This window comes from Molossus molossus, unplaced genomic scaffold (assembly GCF_014108415.1).
Source record: "Molossus molossus isolate mMolMol1 unplaced genomic scaffold, mMolMol1.p scaffold_m16_p_15, whole genome shotgun sequence".
In the NCBI taxonomy this organism is placed as follows: domain Eukaryota; kingdom Metazoa; phylum Chordata; class Mammalia; order Chiroptera; family Molossidae; genus Molossus; species Molossus molossus.
In genome coordinates, this window is record NW_023425350.1 from 51,774,087 (window position 1) to 51,797,383 (window position 23,297).

Below are 23,297 nucleotides of genomic sequence, written 5' to 3' on the forward strand. Positions count from 1 at the left end.
TGCCTGTGTGACCTTGAGCAAATTACTTAATCACTCTGTGCCATGGATTCTGCAACTTTAAAATGTGAGAGTCATAATACTTACCTCATAGAGCTTTTGGGAGCGCTAAATGAGTTAATATCTTATAAAGTGCCTGGCACAAAGGAAGGGCTGTCTGAGTGCTCACAATGTAAATAAAGGATGGGAGCTTTCTTAAGGCTTTTGAGAGACGTTGTCTTATAAACAATGATGCACTCTCTGGCAGGAGGTCAATGCTCTGATTTTCAGCCAAGTCTTTTGGCATAGGTCCCAAGATCAAGTCTCTAACATAATGGGGGCCAAGTGCCTTGGTTTCAGAAAGATATTTACACCAACTTGCCTTTAATATGGAGAAAATCCACAGGGCTGGGGAGGGAGTGAGGCCCCTGAGCTCCAGATCTGTATTGGCCTTACCCATTCTTGGCCTCTTGAGAGCTGGATTCGCCAAGTCCTGTCCTACAGCCTCTCTGCTTTTGGGGTTTGAGGGGAGTGGAGTGGACAGAGTACAGGTTTTCTTAGTGGCTCTGGTCCACAGGCCTCGTGGGACAGCCCAGGTTTCACGGTCTACCTGCCTTTCCTTGCTCCTTTCCGCAGAATCTTCCCACGTCCTTCAGCTATGGTGATGGTGACATGGCCTGATCACAGTGGAGTTGGTCCTGACACCACCTGCTCTCATGCTCTGGTGGGAACTGGGCCTGATGTTCTCCAGTGCTGTGTGACAGAACTTCCTGCGATGACGGGAACAGTGTCTTGACGGGAACAGTGTCTATCTATGCGGTCTAACAAAGTAGCCTCTAGAGGCACTGAGTGCTAGTGAGACTGGGAAACAATTTAATGGACCAAATTAATGTAAATAGCCTCGCCTGTCTAGTTAGTGTCTCTTGTCTGGAACAGCAACAGCTCACCTTGCATTGTGGTCACAATCCTATGATGTACTTGTGTCCTCATTTTATACACAAAGACACTGAGGCTTAGTGGGGCGAAGGCACTTGCAGCAGTGACTCAGGTCTGCCTGACCTTCAGATCTGTGCCTTTCACTGCTGTGACCCTCAGTATCTGCTCCTGGCGGAGTAAACAGTCAGAGTGTGGACGCGCACTTTCTCTAGACGTGTGGATGGTAGTGATGTCATAACTTCTCAGCCCGAGGGCCCACCACCTGCTGGTTGTTGAGGTGAGTTGATCTGTGTAAATTGGCTCAAGCACCAACAAGAAAACCTCTCAGTCCTGCTCTCGTGGGTCTTGTGTTCCTGGTCCCACCTGGTGGTCACTTTCCTCTGGGTGTTTGACTGTTCAGATCCCACCGGCGTGCGCGGTGGCCGGGCCATACGGAATGTTTTGCTTGGCTGACAGTACTTTGTTTTCACACTTTGCTGTGGGAAAGTTGTCAGGGAGTTTTGAAGAGGTGAGAAACTTCAGACTATCAAAACTTCAAACTAGTTGCCACTGGCACCCTTAAAACTTGTCGCCTGGGTGGCTTCCTTCGACTGTTTTCCTTTGTTTGAAGGCTTCTGCAGCAGCAGACCAACAGCGTGGAGTCCGCCTCGGGGAAACCCGAGTCCTGAGCCCGCACTTCTACGGCTTTACTCTCTTGGGAAATTCCTTTCCCATTTCCCAGCGGGGTTTTATTAAAGAGAGACATAAAATACAACCTGGGGTTCATCTGAAGCATAAGTGTTTAAGGATAGTTTTCACTACCTTTGGCGATCTCTGACTAGTTATTAGTTTGAACTTCTTTGCTCGACCTCATAGTTTGGTGTGAGGTGTCATTTGAGGTTCTCTGAAACTTAAAGACCATTGTTCTAATGGAAGACAAAGCTTAAGGAGGACAGTGTTTCAGAAAGAACTCCCTCTTCTGAGACTCTGATCCTGGTCTCTGTGGGTTTTCTTTACAAGGCCATGGAAGGCGAGGCCTTACTCAAGGCATGTGTTTCACTGACCAGAATGTGTGTGTCAGTCCCCTGAAGCTGGGGCAGGTCTTAAGACTGGGGAATGTTCTGCTTTTCTGTATGGACTGAGTGTCTGGTCTAGCGGGGATTCGTTAATTAGAACACCCTTCCAGGGACTGTAATGCAACAGGTAGAAGGCGTGGTCCTGTCCTCACTGAGCTCACACACTCCTGCAGCACGGAGCTGGAAACGGGGGGACGGGAGAGGGACCGCCTGTGTTTGAGGGAAGCTGCGCCTCTGCCTGGACATGGGAAACCCGACTTCCAAAATGCTGACAACTCACTAAAGCCACCAAAGCACAGTGTGGATTGTCATCTACCACCCCTAAAGCATGGCTGTGGGCTGAGTGCTGCCAGGACCCAGTGGGGAAACTGAGGTGGAGAACAGTCACTGCTGGCACGGCTGTGCCTCGCCACAGAAGGCCAGCTTTTCCAAACCGCAAGACTGTCTTGGCTGTTTCCACAGACCGCACACTGGGCCCGTGGGAAGGACTCCTTGGGAGTCTGTGGTCAGGGCAGCCAGCTCGGAAATGACCCTGCCTCTTCTCTGGAGGAAGGTTTACCTGCAGGGGGAAGGTGCCAGCACCTCTCCTGGAAGCCAGAGAGCCTAGTGCTTTCAGTGAGCGTCGTGAGGATGAGGCCGCATGCCCTCTAGGGCAGTGGCTGAAAGCGTGGGTCTGGGGCTTGGAATCGATGAGACTGAATCCCAGCTCTACCACTTACTGGCTCTGAGATTCTGGGCAAGTTGCTTAACTTCTCTGAGCTGGCTCAGTTTTCTCATTTATACGCTAAGGGCAAGAATCCCTACGTGAGAGGGGAGCTGTGAGGACTCCCTGAGCCGCTGCCCGTGGTGTGCTGGCGCCATGCCTGCATCGGCTCGCTACAGCTTGCACTGAGATTACTATACAGTAACGTTTATCATGTGAGCGGGGAGAGACAGCCAGACAGTCATCCTGATGGTCAAAGTGTAATGGTGTGTAAATGCGCTGGACAAGTATCTCCCTGAGCCAAGAGCAGGGACCCAGACGGAGGAGAATCAGAGGAGGCTTCCACCAGCGCTGGGGTCTTGGCCTCAGGGATGTTTGTGATTTGGCTCCACTGCTGACCCCGGCTGGAGGCTGCCCACTCTCAGAAAGTTCACACCAGCCCTGACCTGGTGGGGAAGGCACCTGAGGAGCAAAAAAACTGAGCTTTGGACACAACTGATCAGAGCTCAGCTAAGATTTGCCCTCTCTCTCCAAAGAGGACCCTCTCCAAAGGGGCGGCCTCCCGAGGCCCCTCACTGGGTGCTGCTGGAGGGGAGAACGCCTTCTGCCTGCGGTCCTGGGGGCTTTCCTGATGTCCGGGCCGAGGGCAACACTTCCTCCCTGGTCAGCGCTTTTCCACAATGACCATGCTGCTAGCAAAAACCACCCCATCGCTCCTCCAGGGCCCCCGTGTATTTTAATAAGAATGATAATAATGAATAATGACTGTGACTATTATCATCATTGTGCTTTGTGTTTATGGGGTGGGAAGGGCTCTTAGCTCTGCAGACATGACCTGGGAGCTTCACACAGTCCTTCCTCCAGGAGGAAGGTGGTCAGTGAGCCTCTCCAGGTGAGGCTGAGAGGCACCCCAAGCAGCCTGCTCAGGCTCACACAGCCGCACCTCAGGAAGGAGAAAGCCCTACACACCCCCACTCACTGCCGCAAGCTCTCCTGGTCCCCAACGTGGGCCAACGCATTCAATATTCTTAAGCATCATGGTTATGGACTCAGCTTCACAGTCAGTCTGGGTTTGAATGGAAAGTCTGGCATATAATCTGGGCGCAACCTCTCTGTGCCTACCTCACGGGGTCATTATGAGGACTACAAGAGTTAGCACATGGATTGTGCTTGGAATGGTGCTGGCATGAGCAGAAGCTCAATAAATGCTAGCTTTTATTAACATTTAGTATTATTTACCGTGGTACTATTAAGTTGAACCCCATAAAACTGCTGACTTTCAACCATTTTTGACCTATAAAATGGCAACTTCATATAGATGGATGGTTCTTAATGGGGGTGATTTTGCCTCTCTCCCCTGGAACATTTGGTACTATCTGGAGACATTTAAAAAAAAATTATTTATTTATTTTTGTTACAGATGTTTCTCCTTTTCCCCCCACTGATCCTCCCCCCCCAGCCCTGTCCCCAGCTTTGTTGTCCATGTCCACTGTTCATGCATATATGCATGTAAGTTCTGTGGTTTATCTCTCCCCCCCACCCCCTCTTCTGGGGATTGTCAGTCTGTACCCCACTTCCCAGTAACTACCCCATTCCTCAGACTGATATGTTCATTATATTCCACAAATAAGTGAGATCATGTGATACTTGTCTTTCTCTGGAGACATTTTTGATTGTCGTGACTGTGGGGTGGTGCTACTGGTAAGTAGAGGCCAGGGGTGCTGCTACATCCTTCAGTGCTCAGGTCAGTCCTTACAACAAGGACTATCCAGCCCCAAATGTCAATAGTGCCACCTAATAGTTTTCTAGTACGGGCAGATTAATTTTCTTAAAACATCCCTTCCCCAACCCGACATGGTTCTCACTACCGACAGAATAAAGGCTCACCTTCAACAGGCTCTGGCCTCCCCTTTGCCTTCAGTCTTGTCTCCTGCCTGCTGTAGCCACACTGACCTGTACAGCAGGCCCCTGACACTCCAAGCCTTGAGTAGCCTGTCTGTTCTCTCCAACACCTGGGAAGCTTTCCTCAAGGGCCTTTTTTCTCCAGTCTGGCTGACCATGGCTGGTGGCTCTTAACTAATGTGACTCCTGGGTTGCATTCCTGCAGATTCTGATTTGGGGTCAGGGTGGGGCTCAGGTATACTTTGAGAAGCTGCTACAGGGGGCTCAGCCTGATGTGGAAACCACCATGCCCTGGCATGCATCTTATTTCTAGGCTGTTTCTTGTTCTGTTGCCACTTATGTACACTAACCTATTGCATGTGTGTCTGCTTGTTTTATTAGGTGCATGTAAAGATACTACAGGCAGAGACCTCATCTTAGAGACTCAGGCTACTCTAAGGATCTAACTCAGTGCCTTGCTCTCCAGGAATTCTAAGTAGTGAATTAAACTAGAATCCAGGAATTTTCAGATTTTGCTGAACCCAGTAGTTATCTGAGATACTTGTTAGAAATACAGATCTCCAGGCCCCAGGCCCCCGTGGGTTCTGCCTCAGTAGCTCTGGCTGGGGCTCAGGAACATGGGTTTTTACCAGCTGAGGTTTGATCCTCCAACATGTCAGGCTCCAGGAGTCTTGGGAGCTTCTGGCATGCCTCATGGAGGTAAACGTTCTTTGAATTGGTTGCTGGGCCGCCCCCAGCCCCAGGACACCAGGGCACCAGGACACCAGGGGACACTTACACACATGCTGGCTTGTCCTCCTGCACCAAAAACCTGCAGGTTCCATGGAAGCAGAACTGACTGTGGGAATCCGGGCAGTCATTAAAATAGGACACCACAGCGGCGGCCATGGGTGGATTTGCTGGGGAGAGAAAAAGACATTTGGCTCAGATCCACAGTACCGGAAGACACACCTGCTAGCCCTTACTGGTCGGGGGTCGGGAGGAGGGTCGGGGGGCAGAGCCCTGATGGCTGGGATTTGTAGACCCTGCCAGCATCCCCTCCACAGCTCTCACGTACTCTACTGGCCAGTCCAGGACCAGCGCCGCCTATATCGTGTGCTTGCCAGCAGGGCTGTACTTATTTATTTACCTTCATAGAAAACAAAACAACCTCTCTACAAGATTCCACATGGGTCAGGGACACCAGAGATGTTTTACTGTTTGAGGCCTACTACCCCAAAGCACAATAATTTTGCTTTTTCAAAGTGACAGTGACCATATTTCCAAGATAGCCTTCATAAAAATCTGTTTTAAGTGTAAGAAACCACAAGAGAGGTACAAAAGAGTACTAGATAACCATTAAACCAATGCTTTTGCATTAATGATGTAAAAAGATGTTCATGATTCATTACTGAAAATTAGGCGCATTTCCAAGATGGTCTGTATAGTATGATTCTACTGAAACAAACATGAAGAAGTCTGGGGAGGATATACATGAGAATGGTGGCAGGGCTTCTTGGGGTGGTGGGCACGGCATGATCATGCCATGAAGATGACTAGGCACAGAAGTCCAAGTGGGAGCAGCTCAGGCAGCAGTGGGAAAGCTTGTGGGGGGGGGGGGCAGGAAAGAGAACAGAGTTGGGGGGCAAAGACCAGTTCTGTTCACAGCCCTGGCGCCCATAACTTTTAAGAGCCAGGGGTATTGCCAAATCTCTCAGGGTTTTCCTTCCTTGGCTTACAGACAGGAATAAATATTGCCAGCCAGGGGCACTTGTAAGGAAAAATACATGAACAGACCTGTGGACCAGCCCAAGGGGCATCACTTTGGATTTACTGAATTAGACTCCAATAGCCTCATTTTGTCCAAACAACACTTGAGACACAGTTGGTAGCTATTTCAAGATAGCATGGTAGATGAGGTTTCCGCTGCTTCTTTCTTTAAAAAAAATTTTTTTTCTTAATTTGTTTTGAGAGAGAGAGAGAGAAACATCGATGAGAGAGAACATTGACTGGCAGCCTCCTGCACGCCCCCCACTGGGTATCGGGCCCACAACCTGGGCATGTGCCCTGGCTGGGAATCAAAGCGGTGACCTCTTGGTACATGGGTCGATGCTCAACCACTGAGCCACACCGGCAAGTCTCCGTTGCTTCTTTTAAAACATCCTCCTGCGCTTGTGTTTTGGGTATTTGAGAAGTGGGTCTTTTCCAGTCATTTTTTTGGGAAAAAATGTTCTCGGAGCTCTTGCTCTTTGAGAAAAGGCGGACCCTTTTGTATTGCGGGGATCCAGACCACCACCGAATATTGAACCCACGGCACTGTCTTTCTATTCATAAACTATTTCTACAAGTATAATTTTGGAAATTGCATAATCCCAGTGAAAAAAGCAGAGGTTGCAACTACAGCAGAATCCTTGAGGCCGAAGGCAAGAGAACGTCGTAGTTATGAGCACGGGCTTTGGAGGCAGAGAGGCACGGGTCCGATCCTGCCCCCGCCACCTGGGGGGAGTACTTGGACCTTTCTAGCCTGTGTGGTCCTCTCCAAGATGGGGAGTCCACCTGCCTCATGGTGGCTCTGAGGCGGAGTGAGGCACAGCTTGATCGGTGCTGGGCTCCACAAAGTGCCTGCTCCACGTCACTCAGCTGTTCGCACTGCTGTTCCCGTCACTGACAACCTGCGGTGCTAATGGAGTCCACATGTGATGAGACCACTCTCGTACATGATCGCCTCCTCCCTCCATAAATTCAGTACAGTGTGGCTAAACATCCAAGCGTCCTCGTTAGCCCTTAACTTTCACACGTGAGGACAAACAGGAAGCCCAAAGCCAGGCGGAGATAACGCCCAGGGCTCCGGCTAGCCTCGCTCCTCCTGGCTGCAGCATGTCCCAGGACGGGGGCCCAACCGCCGTGGCTGATCAGTTACCTGCGAGGCCCAGGCCTGGGTGGTTGATGAACAGGCTGGGTCACTCACTGACAGTGGACCCTGGAAAGGTCTGCTGTAATTCACATCACTGGTTCCTCTGTGCTCACTGAACTTGTCATGAGTGAACATGGCAAGATGAAAGGGCTAGAGGCTAGTGGATCTGATTCGATTTAGACCCTGAAAAAGGCTTTTGATAAGCTCTACAAAAGGCTATTTACACAACCACCTCCCAGTGGCTACAGGGAGGCCCTTGTCAGGGTTCAGAGCTGGGCTCTTCAAAGTGTGGTCTGTGGACCAGCAGCTTCTATTCCTGAAGCTTGTTAGGAAGCCCAGCTCCCGGGCTCACACCAGACCTACTGAATTAGGATCTTTGGGGCGGGGCCCAGGAATCTGTGTGATGTGCTCTCCAGATGATGTTTTACGTCAGGTTTGAGATAGATATCATATACAGTACCGTTTGCCCTCCAGGAAACTCATTAATGTTGGAGACACAGGCTTGTATTACACAGAAAGCAACCACAACAAAAGGGTAGAGAGAAAAGGCCTCTTAGAGATGAAAAATGACAGGGGTCCCGACAGGGATCCTATTTGGAGCTGATCATCTTACACCCAGTCAAACTCCTGTGTGGTGCTACAGCCCGAAACCCGCTCAAGTGCTTTTGTGGGACGTGTCAGGCCAACAGGATGTACTGGAAGAAAACCTCTGGAACTGTCTTTTGGGAACACTACTCTCCCAGACTGATGAGGAGTAGACTCTGTCACCATCCTATGTATTCATGGATATTTTGCCTCTTCTCATAAATTACTTGAGGAGGTTTTATAAAAATGGTACCATAAAAAGAGGACACAGATGGGAAAGGTGTGTGTGTGTGTGTGTGTGTGTGTGTGTGTTTGAGAGAGAGAGAGAGGGAGAGGGGGAGGGAGAGGGAGAGGGAGGGAGAAGAGACATGAGCAGGAAGGGAAAAAAGGAAGGAAGGAGGGAAAGAGGGAGAGATATAGATACAGAGACACACGGGGGAGGGGGGGAGGCAGAGAGTCAGAGAAGGAGAGGGAGAGAGGGAGGAGAGAGGAAGAAACAGAAAGAGACAGAACAAGTAGTGAGGAAGGAATGAAGAGATGTGGCTAAAGGAAAATAAAGGTAGAGGTCGAAAAGAACAAAGAGGTCAGGTATCAGGTTATATGTGAAGACAAGCATCAGAAAGCCACAGCGTGTGCCGAAGCCGAGGATCTAGCTGTGCCCCCAGCAGCCTAAGCAAGGATGCACACAGGGCATTAGATAGAAATGCATCCATGTTGCATGTGCAGGACAGGCTCAGCCTTGCCCGAGTCTATGATCTGTCTGTGGCTGTTTCTGAAAGGCACTTCTTGTGCTACAGTGGATGACATCCTTCACAATGTCCCAAAGACAATGCAGAAGCATCTGCCAATGAAAATCGTCTCTGTCCTTCACACAGCTCACTAAGAAGCCAAAGAGCCCAGTGGATAAGGAAACTCTGCCACGGCCACAGTGCTGGCAGCTAACATGAGCTCATTTCGCTCTGCAGAGAACAGGCAAGGCCGGGGGCTCCTAGTCCTCGACAGTCTCTTCTGCCTGACACCACCAACGGTGCTGAGGGGACCAAGGGAGCTCCATGCTAGGTGATTATCATGATCACTTTATTTTTAAAATATTTTTTCTGATTACAAAAGTGACACATCACTGTGGAAAAGCTGTTGTAAATGGCAATGTGGAATAAAAAACATCTTAGAGGATAAAATTAATCTCTAATCTACCACTTAGAACTATATAAGAGCACAATGTACGCACTCATGTCAACTTCATTGTTTCTATTCTGTTACATGGGTTTTTCTCCCCAGACAGAACCACAAACATCTTAAAAATGAGCGGTTGGTTCAAGACTCTGCAAAGGGGGCAGCCCTGGCCTCTGGCCCCGAGAAGTTCAATGTGTGTAATGTGAGGGGTGGGTCCTGTTTCCAGCAACATATTCTGCAGCTGAGGGGGATGTGATTTGCATGTGAGAAGAGAACAGGGAGGACACCAGCAACAGTTCCAAGGGGGAGCCACATTCTGGCCCTCTGCTCTGATTGTCACCTCAGGGTGAGCCAGCCACAGACAAGGGGTGGCATTGGGCTTGTTCACACTTAGTGCACCTGGATAGCCTCGCAGACTAATGCACTTAAGAGTTCTGTGCAAAGTGCAAAACACACCACAATTAGAGGGGAAGCGATTGTTCATATTTTGGCGCTTTTGTTTTATTATTTTAAAAAATGTTATTTATTTTTTTAAAGAGAGAAGCAGGGAGAGAGAGATAGAAACATCGATGTGAGAGAGAAATAGCGATGGGCTGCCTCCAGCATGCCTCCTACTGGGGATTGAGCTGGCAAGCCAGGCATGTGCCCTGACTGGGAATCGAACTGGGACCTCTCAGCCCATGGGAAGACACTCAGTCCACTGAGCCACACTGGCAGCGCTGTTTTGGGGGTTTTAAAGGCGTTTGTCTCAAATAACGCCAGAATCAGCAAAGTAAACACACACCGCAGCATGGTCAGGTAAGGCAAACAAAACCATCCCTACTGATGTTCCCATAAGCTTTGGCAAGTCCGGGGGAAAGGGACCCTGGGAAGGCTGAGGAGGGGTGAAGAGGGGTTACCGCTTTCTGAGTGCCAGGCTCTATCCTTACAGCGTCACGAATCCAGGCAGGGGAGGTGGTCACAGCACGTGGAGGATTTGCTCAGTAATGACCTTTACAAGGAAATCCCTAAATTCCCAGCATCTCCCCAGAGAAGGACTCTTCCCACCTCCCTATATTTTCTCTACCTTCTTCCAACTCTCTCTCTCTTAATTTTCTTTCTCTTCTTTCTGAAAACTCAAGGAAATATCAGGTGAAGCAAGGAGAGGCCTAGACACTTAAAAGCAGGGAAAAGCCCTCACTTAGAAAAGGAAGGCAGTGGAGGTCAACTGGGAAACTCCAAGGAGGTCCCCAGGAGGCCCAGACGTTGGGAAGGGGGCTGGCCCCATTCCCCAGGGGTCTGGGCCCTGCACTTGGCCTATCCAGGCACAGAGTCTGATTGGAAAATGAAATGTTCCGGTTTTCAGAACAGATCTCATACTGAGCCCATCAGCGGGGGTTTCAACACTGCTCGGTTCCTGTTGCTCTGAAATTTACGAGAGGCATCGAACATGTTAACCAAATTCAGATCTTGTAGACACCACTGTTCTCCTGGGAGGCCATGAAAGCTTTGCCCGGAGACCTCGGACTCACCAATAGGGCCTGGAGCCCAGCTTCACTCATGGAAAGAGAGTCTGGAAGAGCAATCTAGGGGTGCAGAAACCACCGACTCAGTTCACAGGAGGGGTCTCTCCTGTTCAGAAGGGCTGGGGAGGCAGCCATCTGACAGCTCCTTCTGACTGCCTAGCACCCCGGGGACAGATTCCGCATCACCAAGTACAATCACCCCCTTGCGAGGCAGCCCTGACTGGACTTTCTGCTGGGCTGGTGGAGGGAGAGGCTCCTCACTCTCTTCTCCAGATGTCAGAAGTTGCCAACACATTGGCCCGTTAGGAAGCTTACATCATTTACAGCCATTTCATTACTTCCTCAAATATCATGGCTAACTTGCTGAGAATTTTCTGACAATTTAATAACGACGCATGGCTTTGTAGTAGGAACTTTCAGCCAAGGGTTTTGACCTGGGACTGACTATTTTCTTTCTTAGACGCTACAACGGCAAAGCCAACTAATGCGTTTGGAATGTCTAGGAGAAAAGGCAGTAGATTAATTGAACCAAGCTGGGAGTCAGCCAGCAGCCCCTGGTGACACTGGGGGAGTGGACACAGCTGACACCCACAGTCTGATGCTCCAGGTACCGAGGCCTCCATTCCACAGGGCCAGGCTAGAATCACACTTGGTTTTAGGCTCAGTTCAGGGATGGGGACGGCTCCCTTCAGGCCACCAGTGGCTCATTTTACAGGGATGGAACTCCAAGCTCACATGAGACAATGTACAAACTTCTACAATTAGCCAGCGTGTGAAGGAAAGGCTGGTACGGTGGGACTAATACCAGGTGGTCGAAGAGCTAAGCCAGGACTTAGAGAAATCAATGGTATGGAACATGGGAACCCCTCCAGATAGAAACTAGTGAGCAGGTGCCCTGGTCCCTGGACATCGGGGGGGGGGGGGAGGGGGTGACAATAAGAACTCTGAGAAGTTTTAGAAACAATCCCGAAGAGGAAGAGCATTGTTAGTGCCAAGTGTGGCAACATTATTGACAGTTACCACAGAGAGCAACGCCTGTCGAGGGAGCTAATCAATAAGGGCATTTCCCGAGGCTGTGTGAGGGCAGAGAGCAGGGGACAGTTTCAAATGAGCAGTGGAAGTCAGCCGAGTATGGAAAAGTCATCCTAGTTCCTTCTATAACAGAAGTAGGAAGCTCATCCCATTCTCCAGGACTACCGACCAACAAGGAGAAGTCGGTTTTGCTGTTTTGGGGATGGGCGTGCAGTGGTGGAATGAGATAGATATAATCACTCAGCTCATGCACTCGTAAACCACGAACAGCGAGTAGTTTAAAAAGAACAGATATAAAGCAATTTAAAAAACAGTTTGGCCTGACAGTGCTGTCATGTAAGAGAGAAGGGCCATTCATTTTAGTTAAGCAATGAAAGAGGAGTACTCACTGAAGTAGTGCTGACACCCTTCCTGCCATCCCACTGGATGGGGGCGGGGAGGGTAGTGCCATTTTTGTTACTACCATTCTCCACCCCAAGATTCTCAGTTTCCTGAGGGTAACCCCTATACTTCCAAAGCATATAGTTTTCCTCTAACCTCACCCCTGAACACAGAGTACTAATTCTTCAGCAATCTTTTACAGCTCTGGCAAATTCTGACCCTATTTGACCTTACCCTTTCCTTAATCCTAAACTGGTTTAAGACCCTACCCACCCCTCTACCTGCACTATGGGCATTGATACTCTATTATTTCATTAAACCTCTAACCTCACCCTTTGGGGCAAATACTAGTCTCAATTTTTCACGTGAGAAAACAAAATTAAAGCTTAGATAATCTTGCCAACAGACATGTAGCTAGAAAGTACTAGAATTGGAATTTTATCTCAGTTCTCTCTGATTTTCTTTTAAATATTTTTTCTTCATTGATTTCATTTATTTATTTTTAATTTTTTTCCTTATTGTTTTTAGAGAGAGAGGAAGGGAGAGGGAGAGAGATAGAAACATCGATGAGAGAGAACATCGATCGGCTGCCTCTGCATGTCCCCACTGGGCATGTGCCCTGACCGGGAATTGAACTGGCAACCTCCTGGTGCATGGATCAATGCTCAACCACGGAGTCACACCGGCTGGGCAGTTCTCTCTGATTTTAAGAGAATCAAGAGCTGTAGAAAATTAGGATGCTATTCAAGCCCCGGAAGACAAGTGATGGGAAGGCATGTAATCAAAATCTACAAATCATGTGGCAGTGAGGAAGGGGAATGCTTGTTAGGCCGCTCCTAGTAATCAGAAAGGGACACCTTTAGGAGAAACAGAGGAAGTATTACTTTGTCTAGGGGAGGAGAGGGGAACTGTACATATGGAACTTCTTATTCCCACAAGAGATCAGTGGCTGCAAAACATAAATAGATGACAGAGAGATTACATCTATGGATGATGGTTAATTGAGGTGTAGTTGGAAGTAGGATGCGGGCTGGTTCATAGGCTGTTACTAGGTTGCCCCGCAAAGTCTGCCCCAGCAGTGCCCCGACCTCTGGGCTACAGGGCACGCCTGCCCAAGGGACTGGGAGCTTCTGGCTCCCAGCAGTGCTCAAATGGACTCTTGAATTGCTTTTGCAGCACTAAACAAGATGCTGGGGGTTACCTAAGGGAACATCTGAGTTAATTTAATTCCTTCTGCTCATTTCTCTTTGGATAAAACCCAAGGGGCATCAGATGTTAGGCAACCAAATTGAAAGAAAGATATCGGTCAAGAGGCAGACATCTTTTCTCCTTCCCTACAAAGGTATTGGTTATTGGTGACACAGCATGTGTGTGTGTGATGGGGAAACAGGTACACATTCAGAGAGAAAGTCACCAGTGGTACTTGACCCCAATGGGGTTCATCCTGCTTGTGCTTATTTTGAGGGCAAAGACAGAATGTACATCAATTTTGGTACTTTTTTCTAGTCCCACAAGGAGAAGAGAATCAGATAACATGAACACAGAAATATTTTGCCAGGTTCATCTTCCACCGAAAGTACTTACGTGTTTTTAACCCAGTGTGGATTTTCTGAAGTTCTGGACTATGCTGCTGCTGCTGACTATTATTATTAATAGTAGCTACTACTAATACATTGTCTACTAACTGCAAGCACCATGCCTAGCGTTTTATACAGAGAATTCCACTTAATTCTCACAAAGACCTTGTGAGGTCGTCATTACTATCCCGGTCTCACAGATGAGGACGGTGAAGCCAAAGGAGGTTCAGGCTGCTCAGTGTCGCTAAGTTAGTAAATGGCAGAACCGAAACCAGAACTCCTGATTGGCTGTCTCTAAAGATCTTGCTCTTTTTAACACATCCCATTGTCACTTCAGAGGGGGGTGTGTGTGAGTGTATGTGTGTGTGTGAGAGAGAACATGAACAAATGAGTTGAGGGTTAAGAAATCCTTATGAGCTCCTTCCACAGTTAAGACAACTCTTCTATTTGACGAGTAAACAAATCAGAAGTTACCAGGAAATTCTCGGTTATTTTAGAAGAGCTAAAAGTCCTAAGGCAAAATGGTTTTAATTAGTAGAGACTTTAGAAACCAAAAATAAAATCTCAGTGAAATCACGTGAAGTATGGGATAAAACCAGAGTTTGGGCATATTCAGCTAGAGAAGCAAAGCATACATATTTCAACTTGGCTTCTTCTCTGCACCCAGCTCCCACTAGTAACACTACTTCCTCCCACAAAGGGCATGAGGGAGAGGCAGGGGTGGAATACCCCAATTAGCCCCCAAACTGCATTCCAGATCCATTATCGGTTAAAATGGGATGGAAATAGAAGAGAAATGCACCACTCACAGATGATTGCCTTCACCCCCTCCCCACTGAGCTCCTCTTCCCTCTCACAAACCCATTCTCCAGTCCCCAGGTTGCTCCTTCTATCCCTGCCTTGGCCTAATTTTAAGCAAAAAAAAAAGAAAATTGTAGGTCATGATTTTGCTTTGAAGACTAAAAGCCAAACCCTTTTTCTCTTTTACTATTTAATCATTTCATTTCAAAGAGATAGGTCATTTCTTTCTTTCATATCTTCAAACCAGAAAGTCCCTTATTATAATTACATCCTCTTGGGTGTCAACCAGAATTTTGAAAATAATTCACTTCAGATTTCCATTTACAGAGTAAACAAGGATATCTATGTTTGGCTCTCATCAGCCAGTGCTGAAGCGGAACGCGGAGGGCTCTGGGAACCGGAGCCAAGCCCTGCTGGATGGGGAATTCTGTTCTGGCTTTGTTGGGGGAAGAACCCCGTTGGAGCCCAGGGCTACCTGGCTTTGCAGACTCTGTGTGTCTCTGTTCTTTTTTTTTATTAATTTAAAAATTGTTAGGTAAAGTTGTTGGCAGGAAACCCTCAATTTACCCTTAGGAAAAAATGCTTCCTCTTGTTGTGTCTTTGAACCATAATTCCTTCCAACGCTCTACACTAAATACATGTAAGCACTACCGGGACGATTGTTTTTCTAGAACATTTCCATGCCCTTAGAACTTTTGACAGATGCCTTTTTCATTTACGGTCTGCAGATACAGTCTGGGTGGATGAAGGATACTCTTCATTTTAAGCAAGGAAACTGAGGCATCAGAGGTAAATTTATGGCAAAGTTAAAAACACTGATATGAATTTGGGACTGGGACTTTGTCCTATGACAAAAACATGACTCTTCCTTTTTCATCTGAGTTTTATTCCGATGATTTTTGGTGGCCCTTAGATAAAAGCCCTTCAATCAAGATTATCTTCCAGAAGAAAAACATCAAGATGTTAAAAATGGGGTGGGGTTATGGGCAACCATTTTTTCTTTTATAATTTTCTAAATGTTATAGGATGAACATTTTAGAGTTTGAAAATAAATATTATTGACAATGAAAACCCCACAACCTTATAAACATGACTAATGTTTAAACAACTTTTATTTTTTATTGTTTTACTCATAGATTGAACTGTAGTTTATAGAGGACTGGTCTTTTAGAATCCAGATTGAAATCTGCATAAGCTACATCACGTTACTGTCTCCATTTGTAATGATGATGATGCAAGAAATTACTGGCCACATGAAAAGATTCATTAACAAGGACATTCGTGAGGAATTTCAATAATTTCTCTACTCCTAAGAATTGGAGGAAGATGTTGGATGATCTCTAATTTGTGTCTTCAAGATACTGACATTGCATCTATGAAATGACAGCAGGGAGCTGTAAGTAAGAAGCAGCTGCAAAGAGATAAAAAATATGGCAACCAATTTTGAATTCACAATGGACTGAGGAGCAACAGATTGGATATGATAGAAAATCAAATCAGTGAAGTGAAAAAAAAAGACTTGGGAAATTTCTCCCAGAACTCAGAAAGACACAAAAACAAAAACAATGAGGACAAAAAAAAAAAAAAAAAAAAAAGAAATCTGAAAAACAGAACTAAATGGTCCAATGTACAGATCATTAAAATGCCAAAAGAAGAAAAGAAAGCGAACTGAGGTTGACACTGTTATCAAAGAAATAATTAAAGAACTCTCAAGCTGAAAAAGACTCATCCTTCAGGCTGAAGGCATTAACTTCCAATGTAACTTGACAGGTTTTCATTACAAAGAAAAAGCCTTATAGACATCCAGGTGAAAATAAAAGCAGAAGTCTGTGATGAGATGCCTAGGATAACCTAAATGTGTCAAGCACAATGGGGAGTCAGGTAGGTGCCATTAGAGTTTGTGTGGCCCTGTTCAGTATTTTGGGCCCAGATAGAAATAGAAAAGAAAAAGTTTAAATATACTGACTTTAAGTAGCTGAGGAATCTTTTTGGTAGAAGCAGGAGACAGAGCAAGTACACAGACCGTTTTATCTTTGGACCAGAGGTGTGTTTTGTTTTTGTTTTTTCCCTTCCCTTGTTTGCCAGGGACTCATGCTGTGTCCGGAATAAGCTGTCTGAGTTCATCCCTCAGTGCAGCCCTGACTGGTGTCTTTTCCTGGGGCATTGACAGCATCTGGATATACCTCCCTTAGTTCCACTGCCACATGGCCTGCCCTCACCCCCATCCTCTGGCCTTCCAAGTTTGGGCTGTTGGTGTGTTTCTGCTCATGACAATCCCTTCACCTCCTAGAGGAGTGGTTGCTGTATTGGGGCAGGATAAATCCAGAGGCAGAAATTCTTCAGAGCTTGTAGTACTGATACAAGATTAGAAATAGTTTCATATTCTACTGGTCACTCATTTCAACGAGCGTCCAAGGGCTGATGAGAGAAAGGAGGAGTAAAAGTGGTAGGCTCCAGCCTCGCTTCCTGTTCCTGGGAGAACTTCATTCTCTTCTAGATACTTCCTACAGTATGTCCTCAGGCCAATGTCTCAGCACCTCACCACATCCACCAACCATTTGAAAAGTTTCCCCGAGTGCATTCTCAGTTCTCCACATGGGAATCCCCAGCAGAGTGTCAGCAGTCCTTCAGCGTGCTCAAATTGTAGGGTGCTTTCCCCCAGTGGATGTCCGAGCCTTCCCCGGTCGACATCCCCCAGAGCTGCATCCTCATCCCTCTCTCCAAGGGCTGCTGAGATTCCCAAAGGGAAAACTCAGTGCCCCCTTTCCTGCTCCCTCCACCATCTAAAGGCTTTGCCTGGTTTAAACCCCATGGGCCAAGTGTAAACCAACCACGTCACAACTTTGTTCTGACAAGGAGAACTATTACAAGATTCCAAAAACATCAAGGCCATTTCACCTCTAATACTTTCTCCAAGCCATACTGGTTCAGGAATAAAGACCTCATATTTTGCTGAAATATTTCTTTTCCATCAAAAGTGAAATATTAATATAAATGAAGCCCTAAAGAAATCTCTACCGACTGGCTTGAATTCTATTCTTGGAAGCCACACAGAATAAGTCTCCTTTGTCTATACAATAGTCCTTTAATGTATCTGCAGTCAGTCACCACATCTTTGAGTCTCCGTGGTGATAACTTCTCTGTCTTAGCCAGGCTCCGAGATGGCTCCCGGTGAGCCCCACCTCCTGGTAGCCATGGCCTTGTGACGGCCCCTCCCACACTGTCTCAGGGTTGTCGGTGTGACTGATAAAATATGAATGGCATGTGGCTCCAGAGGCTAGGTCACAAAAGGCACTGCAACTTCTGCCTTGCTTGCTCTCTTGGATCACTCACTCTGGGGGAAGCTAGTTGCCAGGTCATCAGGACACTCAATGGGAGAGGCCCATGTGGCAAGAAACTAGGGCCTCCAGCCAAAAGTTATGTGCGTTAGCCATTATCTGGCCCCTAGTAAAGACTTGGGATGGCACTGCAGACCCAGCTGACATCTTGACAGCAACTTCTATGACAGACCCTGAACCAGACCTCTCAGCTAAGCTGCTTCTGAAGCCCCGACTCTCAGGATATATGTGAGATAAATTCTTACTCCAAATTTAGCATCTTCAATTAATAATTTGCTACATAGCAATTAATAACAAATATGTACTCCGAGTTCCTATAAAAGCTCTTTAAGCAATAAAGGCTGAAAGTTTTTTTTTAAGAAATTTTTTTGTGTGTGGTATGTGCCCTTAGCGGGAACCGAACCCTGGTCTCTCTGGTCCTCAGGCCGACGCTCAACCACTGAGCTAAACTGGCCAGGGCCAGATTATGACTTTTTTAGTGACCTTCTTAAAATAGTCCACTAGAGCGTTATAGTGACAACACCAGTAACAAAACGTTGACCAAATGCTTTAGGAGTTGGCCTCTCTGCTAACAGTTTCCCACGTGTCATCTAAATTAACTCTTGTAAAATCCCTATGACATAGTTCTATTATTCTACCCATTTTACAGATGAGGAATACGGGCTGAGAGAGGTTTAGGGCCTTGCCCAAAGGCACAGCACTAGGAAGAGGCAGGGGGGAAATCCGAAGATGGGCAGCGTGATCTCAGAGCCCACAGTAAAGCTCTGGCTACAGAAACCGAGTACAGTAGGAATTCCATCTCCATGACCTGATTTCTACACTGTTGTAAATTCTCCATCAAATTTCCAGCAGTTCTGGAATGCAGTTGGATTATATAAGGTTGTGGTCAACTTCGGCCTCCAGCTTTTCTCTACATAAACTGTTGTCAAACTTGGCCTCATATCCTTCCTAATTAAATCATTATTCTTAACCTAGATACTGTTCCTGTATCATTGTTCCATTCAGTCTGGTTGGTTGGCTTTGATACATCACTGTAGCTCGATACTTTATTTCCCTCCTTTTGAGTATTCTATCATTCAACAACACTTCGCTCTCATTCTGGGCTTCGTGTCACCTCTACATTTCATAGATCTATATATATCTTTCTTCGATTTGCTCATAAAATTCTCAAGAGGAAAGGAGGATGGATCCCACGGACACCCGACAGGCCCCTGCTCAGGCCAATGTGAATACATCAGTGAGCGTTTTCTGGGGATGCCCTGGTTAGAAACTTCCTGCCCTTCCCAAAGCTCTCAGGTGAACCTGTATAGGGTTTGCCTGGGATTGTTCATTTAAGGTCACTGTTGTTCTGTTTCACTGACCAGCCATTGTTTTAACTCCTATGTCTCCATTTTGCTTTACTGACTACTTGGATTTTGTCATGTGCCTTCCTGTAGTATCTTGATCGCATCATCCTAGCAACATTTTCCTTATCAGTCCTCTAACACTAAAAAGAAATAAGCCCTGGCCGGTTTGGCTCAGTGGTTAGAGCGTCGGCCTGTGGTCCAGAGAGACCTTGGTTCCCGCTAAGGGCACGTACCTTGGTTGCAGTATGTCCCCGGCCCTGGTTGGGCCATGTGGGTGGCAGCCACTCGATGTGTCCCTTTCATGTCGATGTTTCTCTCTCTCTCTCTCTCTCTCTCTCTCCCCCCACCCCGCCACTCTATCTGAACAAAAAATGAAAAAATGTCCTCAAGTGAGGATTAAAAAAAAAAATAAGGTTAGTTTGCTGTGACTCATTCTGGTGAATCCACTCAGGTGCCCCAATATTCACTCTATCTACTGTACTAACTTGGTTTAGAGTTTTTCTGGGAGTATCATCAAGTTTCATCTGTAGTCTAAAGAATTTTCAGGTGTGCTTTCCTCATTTAAAGTCAGAAACATATTTGTCTGTTTCTACTCTCTGAGCATTTTTTTATATTTGCTATTATTTCTTAAGAATTATCAACAAAGATGGAAAGTTAAAAAAAATTTTTTTTTTTTTTTTGCTACAATCTTCCTTAGACTACTGCATTGTAATTCATCTGCACCCTTGAAAATAAATTTATTTATGGCATTAGGTGGTCTTTTACTAGGATCCTTGCTTGCCCTTCTATCTTTTCTCTATTCTGTTGTTGTTTTTTTTAATCCTTACCCGAGGACATTTTGCATACATCTTCAGATAGAGTGGGAGGGAGAGAGGGGGGAAGAGAGAGAGAGAAACATCAATGTGAGAGAGACACATCCAGTGGTTGCCACCCACATGACCCCAACCGGGGCCAGGGACAAACTGCAACTGAGGTACATGCCCTTAGCGGGAACCAAACCCAGGACTCTCCGGTCCACGGACCAACGTTCTAACTGCTGAGCCAAACTGGCCAGGGCTATTCTGTTGGTTTTATTTCCTCTAGTTTGAAGATCCCTTTTGACAGAAAAGCTGAAAACAAAACCATAGTACTAGTTTTTTCCTGGTTCTGCACTAATATTATTACATGTGTCCCAAGGAATGAACTCATTCCGTCCTTTTTTACTTGTCTGTTCCCAAATATAGCTTTAAAAAGCCGTGTGTGTGTGTGTGGTCAGTAGCCACGTGGGCAATCCTCTTTTTTCTTCTGTCCTTTGGTTTTCCTGACATCTCTAAACATCTGTCAGCCCACAGAGCAACACCTGTTCCCAGGGAGGCACCAACCTGCTTGTTCACTCAACGAAGTGCCATTCAGTATGGTTGTTTTACCTCTTGGGACACGTCTTTCTTCTGATCTTCTCTGCACAACTTATTAAACGGTTGTGCAGATCTTCTCTGCACCAGAGAACTCCCTCTACAGATGCACTTGGGTCTTCTTTAAATGTTTATTCTTTGTCTTTCTCATGCACCAAATTTGTAGCCTTCCAACCTCCCCAGGCCATAATCCTTTTCAGAATCCTACTCATGGGGTCACATCTGGTGTTTCTCTGAATTTTTGTAGACTCTGCTTTTCTGAAGTTGAACTATGCCTAGCGTTTCCTTCTTTTACTGTTCCAAACTTCAAAGCGACACAGAGATACCAACCTGCTATGAAGGCTGCATTAAAAAAAGCAGGTGTTTCTGTGGCCTACTCTACCTCTGAGTAATACCACAGGCAACAGGTATGTAAAGAATTTTTTAGGTGTTTAATTTGTGACATGCTAAGATTTCCAGAAAAGGTACCAATCTGACACTTGCTGTCAAACCACATTCTATCGTTATGACTACTTTGTAATCAGGATCCAGACAGTATTAATTACTTGGATAAACCATGTATCCACAGAATTGATCCAGGATAATATTACTTTTGATATTTCTCTTTTTCATCTTGAATCCAATATCCACATCTCTGTTTAGCTTGTGCTCAATAATTTTGGGCTGCCAGGCCAACATTTCTGCCCCTCCTAAGAGCAACCAGATTTTTATATTTGAATGACCTTTCCATCATGGTTTTACACTGGTGTAGAGCCACAATCAGATGCTCCACCCTCCCTTATCCGTCCTCTCTCCTTAAAGTTTGAATCTTGAGAAGACAAAGAGATAATGTGGGGAGAGTTCATGCATGACCACTGTGGCATGGTGAGCACCGTTCCTGTTCTGACGTGGATTCTGTAATTCCCATTTCCTCACTCCCTGGAGCCGCCTTGGGTACTGTTCATTTCCAAGTGCAATCTTCCAGCACTCTTGCTAATTTTGTGGGCTTCCAACAGTCTTCCAACAGGGTGGCTTTTATTTAAGTTAGCCCACTGCAATCAAAGAGCCCTCGTTAATGTACTCCAGAACAAGGCCTGTCCTCCCAACGACTTATCCGAGTGATGCTCTTTCCCACCAACTTTCCAAAGCCCCAGAGTCTTGGAATCGCCCATTCAGCTCACAGGACTGACCCATCCATTTATTCAGCTTTTCAAAAACATTTCCTTAACAAGCCCACGAGGCATAAACTGGATTAAAATGTTCAAGTTTAATCTATTCACGGCCCCCAAAGTGAGCTCAAAATCTATTGACTCAAAGTTTTAAGTATTGTTTATAATAATGCTGTGCTTTGCATTATTCCTGTTCTTTCTTAACTCAAGTTCTCCCTTCCTAAATCGATCAATGTAACTTCATGGCCTTCTTTAATGGCTTGTGACATTGAAAAACAAATTCTGTATTGTAACAGAACTGAGAATCAATCCGAAAGGGCTGAATGTTGCTTAGTTTTCAAACCACACTTGCCACTCTCCACAGCATCTGGCTTTATGGTTTTTTTGTTTTGTTTTTTTTTGTGTCTTTATCTTTTTCTCCCCCGAAGTTCTTGGTGTTAAGGACATACTGATCAGGTGGGTGGCTCTCTGACCAAACATGTACTTACTTCCCTGTTTTTACATGCTATAGTCCATCTCTTGCTAAAATCTTTATAGGCCATGGTCATAGTTATATACATAATGTTTACATAGGCAACAGCCCCATACTGGTGGCTGTCTTGGCCATTTGTCATGTCTCAGAAAGATGGTAAAAAAAAAAACCCAGATACCTACTAACTACCTGCATCAGAGTCCACCTCATACCCTTTAACAAGAAGTCACAATTCACAACCATGTTGCCTCCTCCTGGAATTGGGGACTCTGGGGATCTTCTACCCCCTCAGGTGTCAAGCAGATGACATTTAAAGGCAAAAGCTCACAGAGAAAAAAGCCTCCTAATGAGTGTGTCCTGAATGTATTTTTCCTAGCCTGCAAAGCCAGGGAGCCATTGCTTTCTACTACCCATTGAAGTAGATCTTTTTTGCGATATTTTTGAGATATTTCCCGTAAATGGAGAAGGTCTACATTTTGCCCTCAGACAACACAGCAAAAACAATGCCCTCTGTAGACCTAGATGGTGAAGCAATGAACATTCAGATCTATTCCACTGAAGCCCTATGGGAAGGAGAACCCAGGGAGTAAGGGCAGGACACTTCACTTCCTTTGATCCTTGTTTGGGCACCTCTAGGATTCACTTCTATGTTGGCACCAGACCCCAACCACAAGCACCTAAGTGGTCTCTCAAAATCATCTGAGTAAATCCAACCCAGATTCTTACAACTATACCTTCTGCCTTTCTTTTCTTTTTTTCCACTTCAATAACTTTTGAAATTGCAAAAGCAGCATATATTCAAGGCAGAAAACTTAAGAGAACAGAAAATCATCAAGAAAGAAAAAAACCCAAGTTGCCTGTAAGCCCATCACTCATTCATAACTACTGTTAGCACTTTGGAGTGTATTTACTCGGTGCCCCTACTCTGTCCCCAACAGGAATAAAATGACACTATCATGAACCTGTCCCCAATATAGAAAGTGTTATAGGACAAGGTCATCTCCAATAGCTGCTGTTTCTACTGATACATTTTCCTTCCCCAGTTTCTTCTTGTTGAACAACATCTCACTCTTGTAAATAATA

The 23,297-nt window shown here is 46.1% G+C and overlaps 1 protein-coding gene across 2 annotated transcripts in view; it reads right to left on the reverse strand.

Annotated features, from left to right (window-relative positions):
• The window catches only part of TGFA (transforming growth factor alpha), a 102,555-nt gene that overhangs the window by 14,402 nt on the left and 64,856 nt on the right, over window positions 1–23,297 (reverse strand). For both annotated transcript variants that reach the window (XM_036262718.1, XM_036262717.1), the window contains exon 3: window positions 5,351–5,471. In XM_036262718.1, coding sequence (XP_036118611.1) covers window positions 5,351–5,471 — 121 coding nt within the window. The remainder of the gene's footprint in view (window positions 1–5,350; window positions 5,472–23,297) is intronic.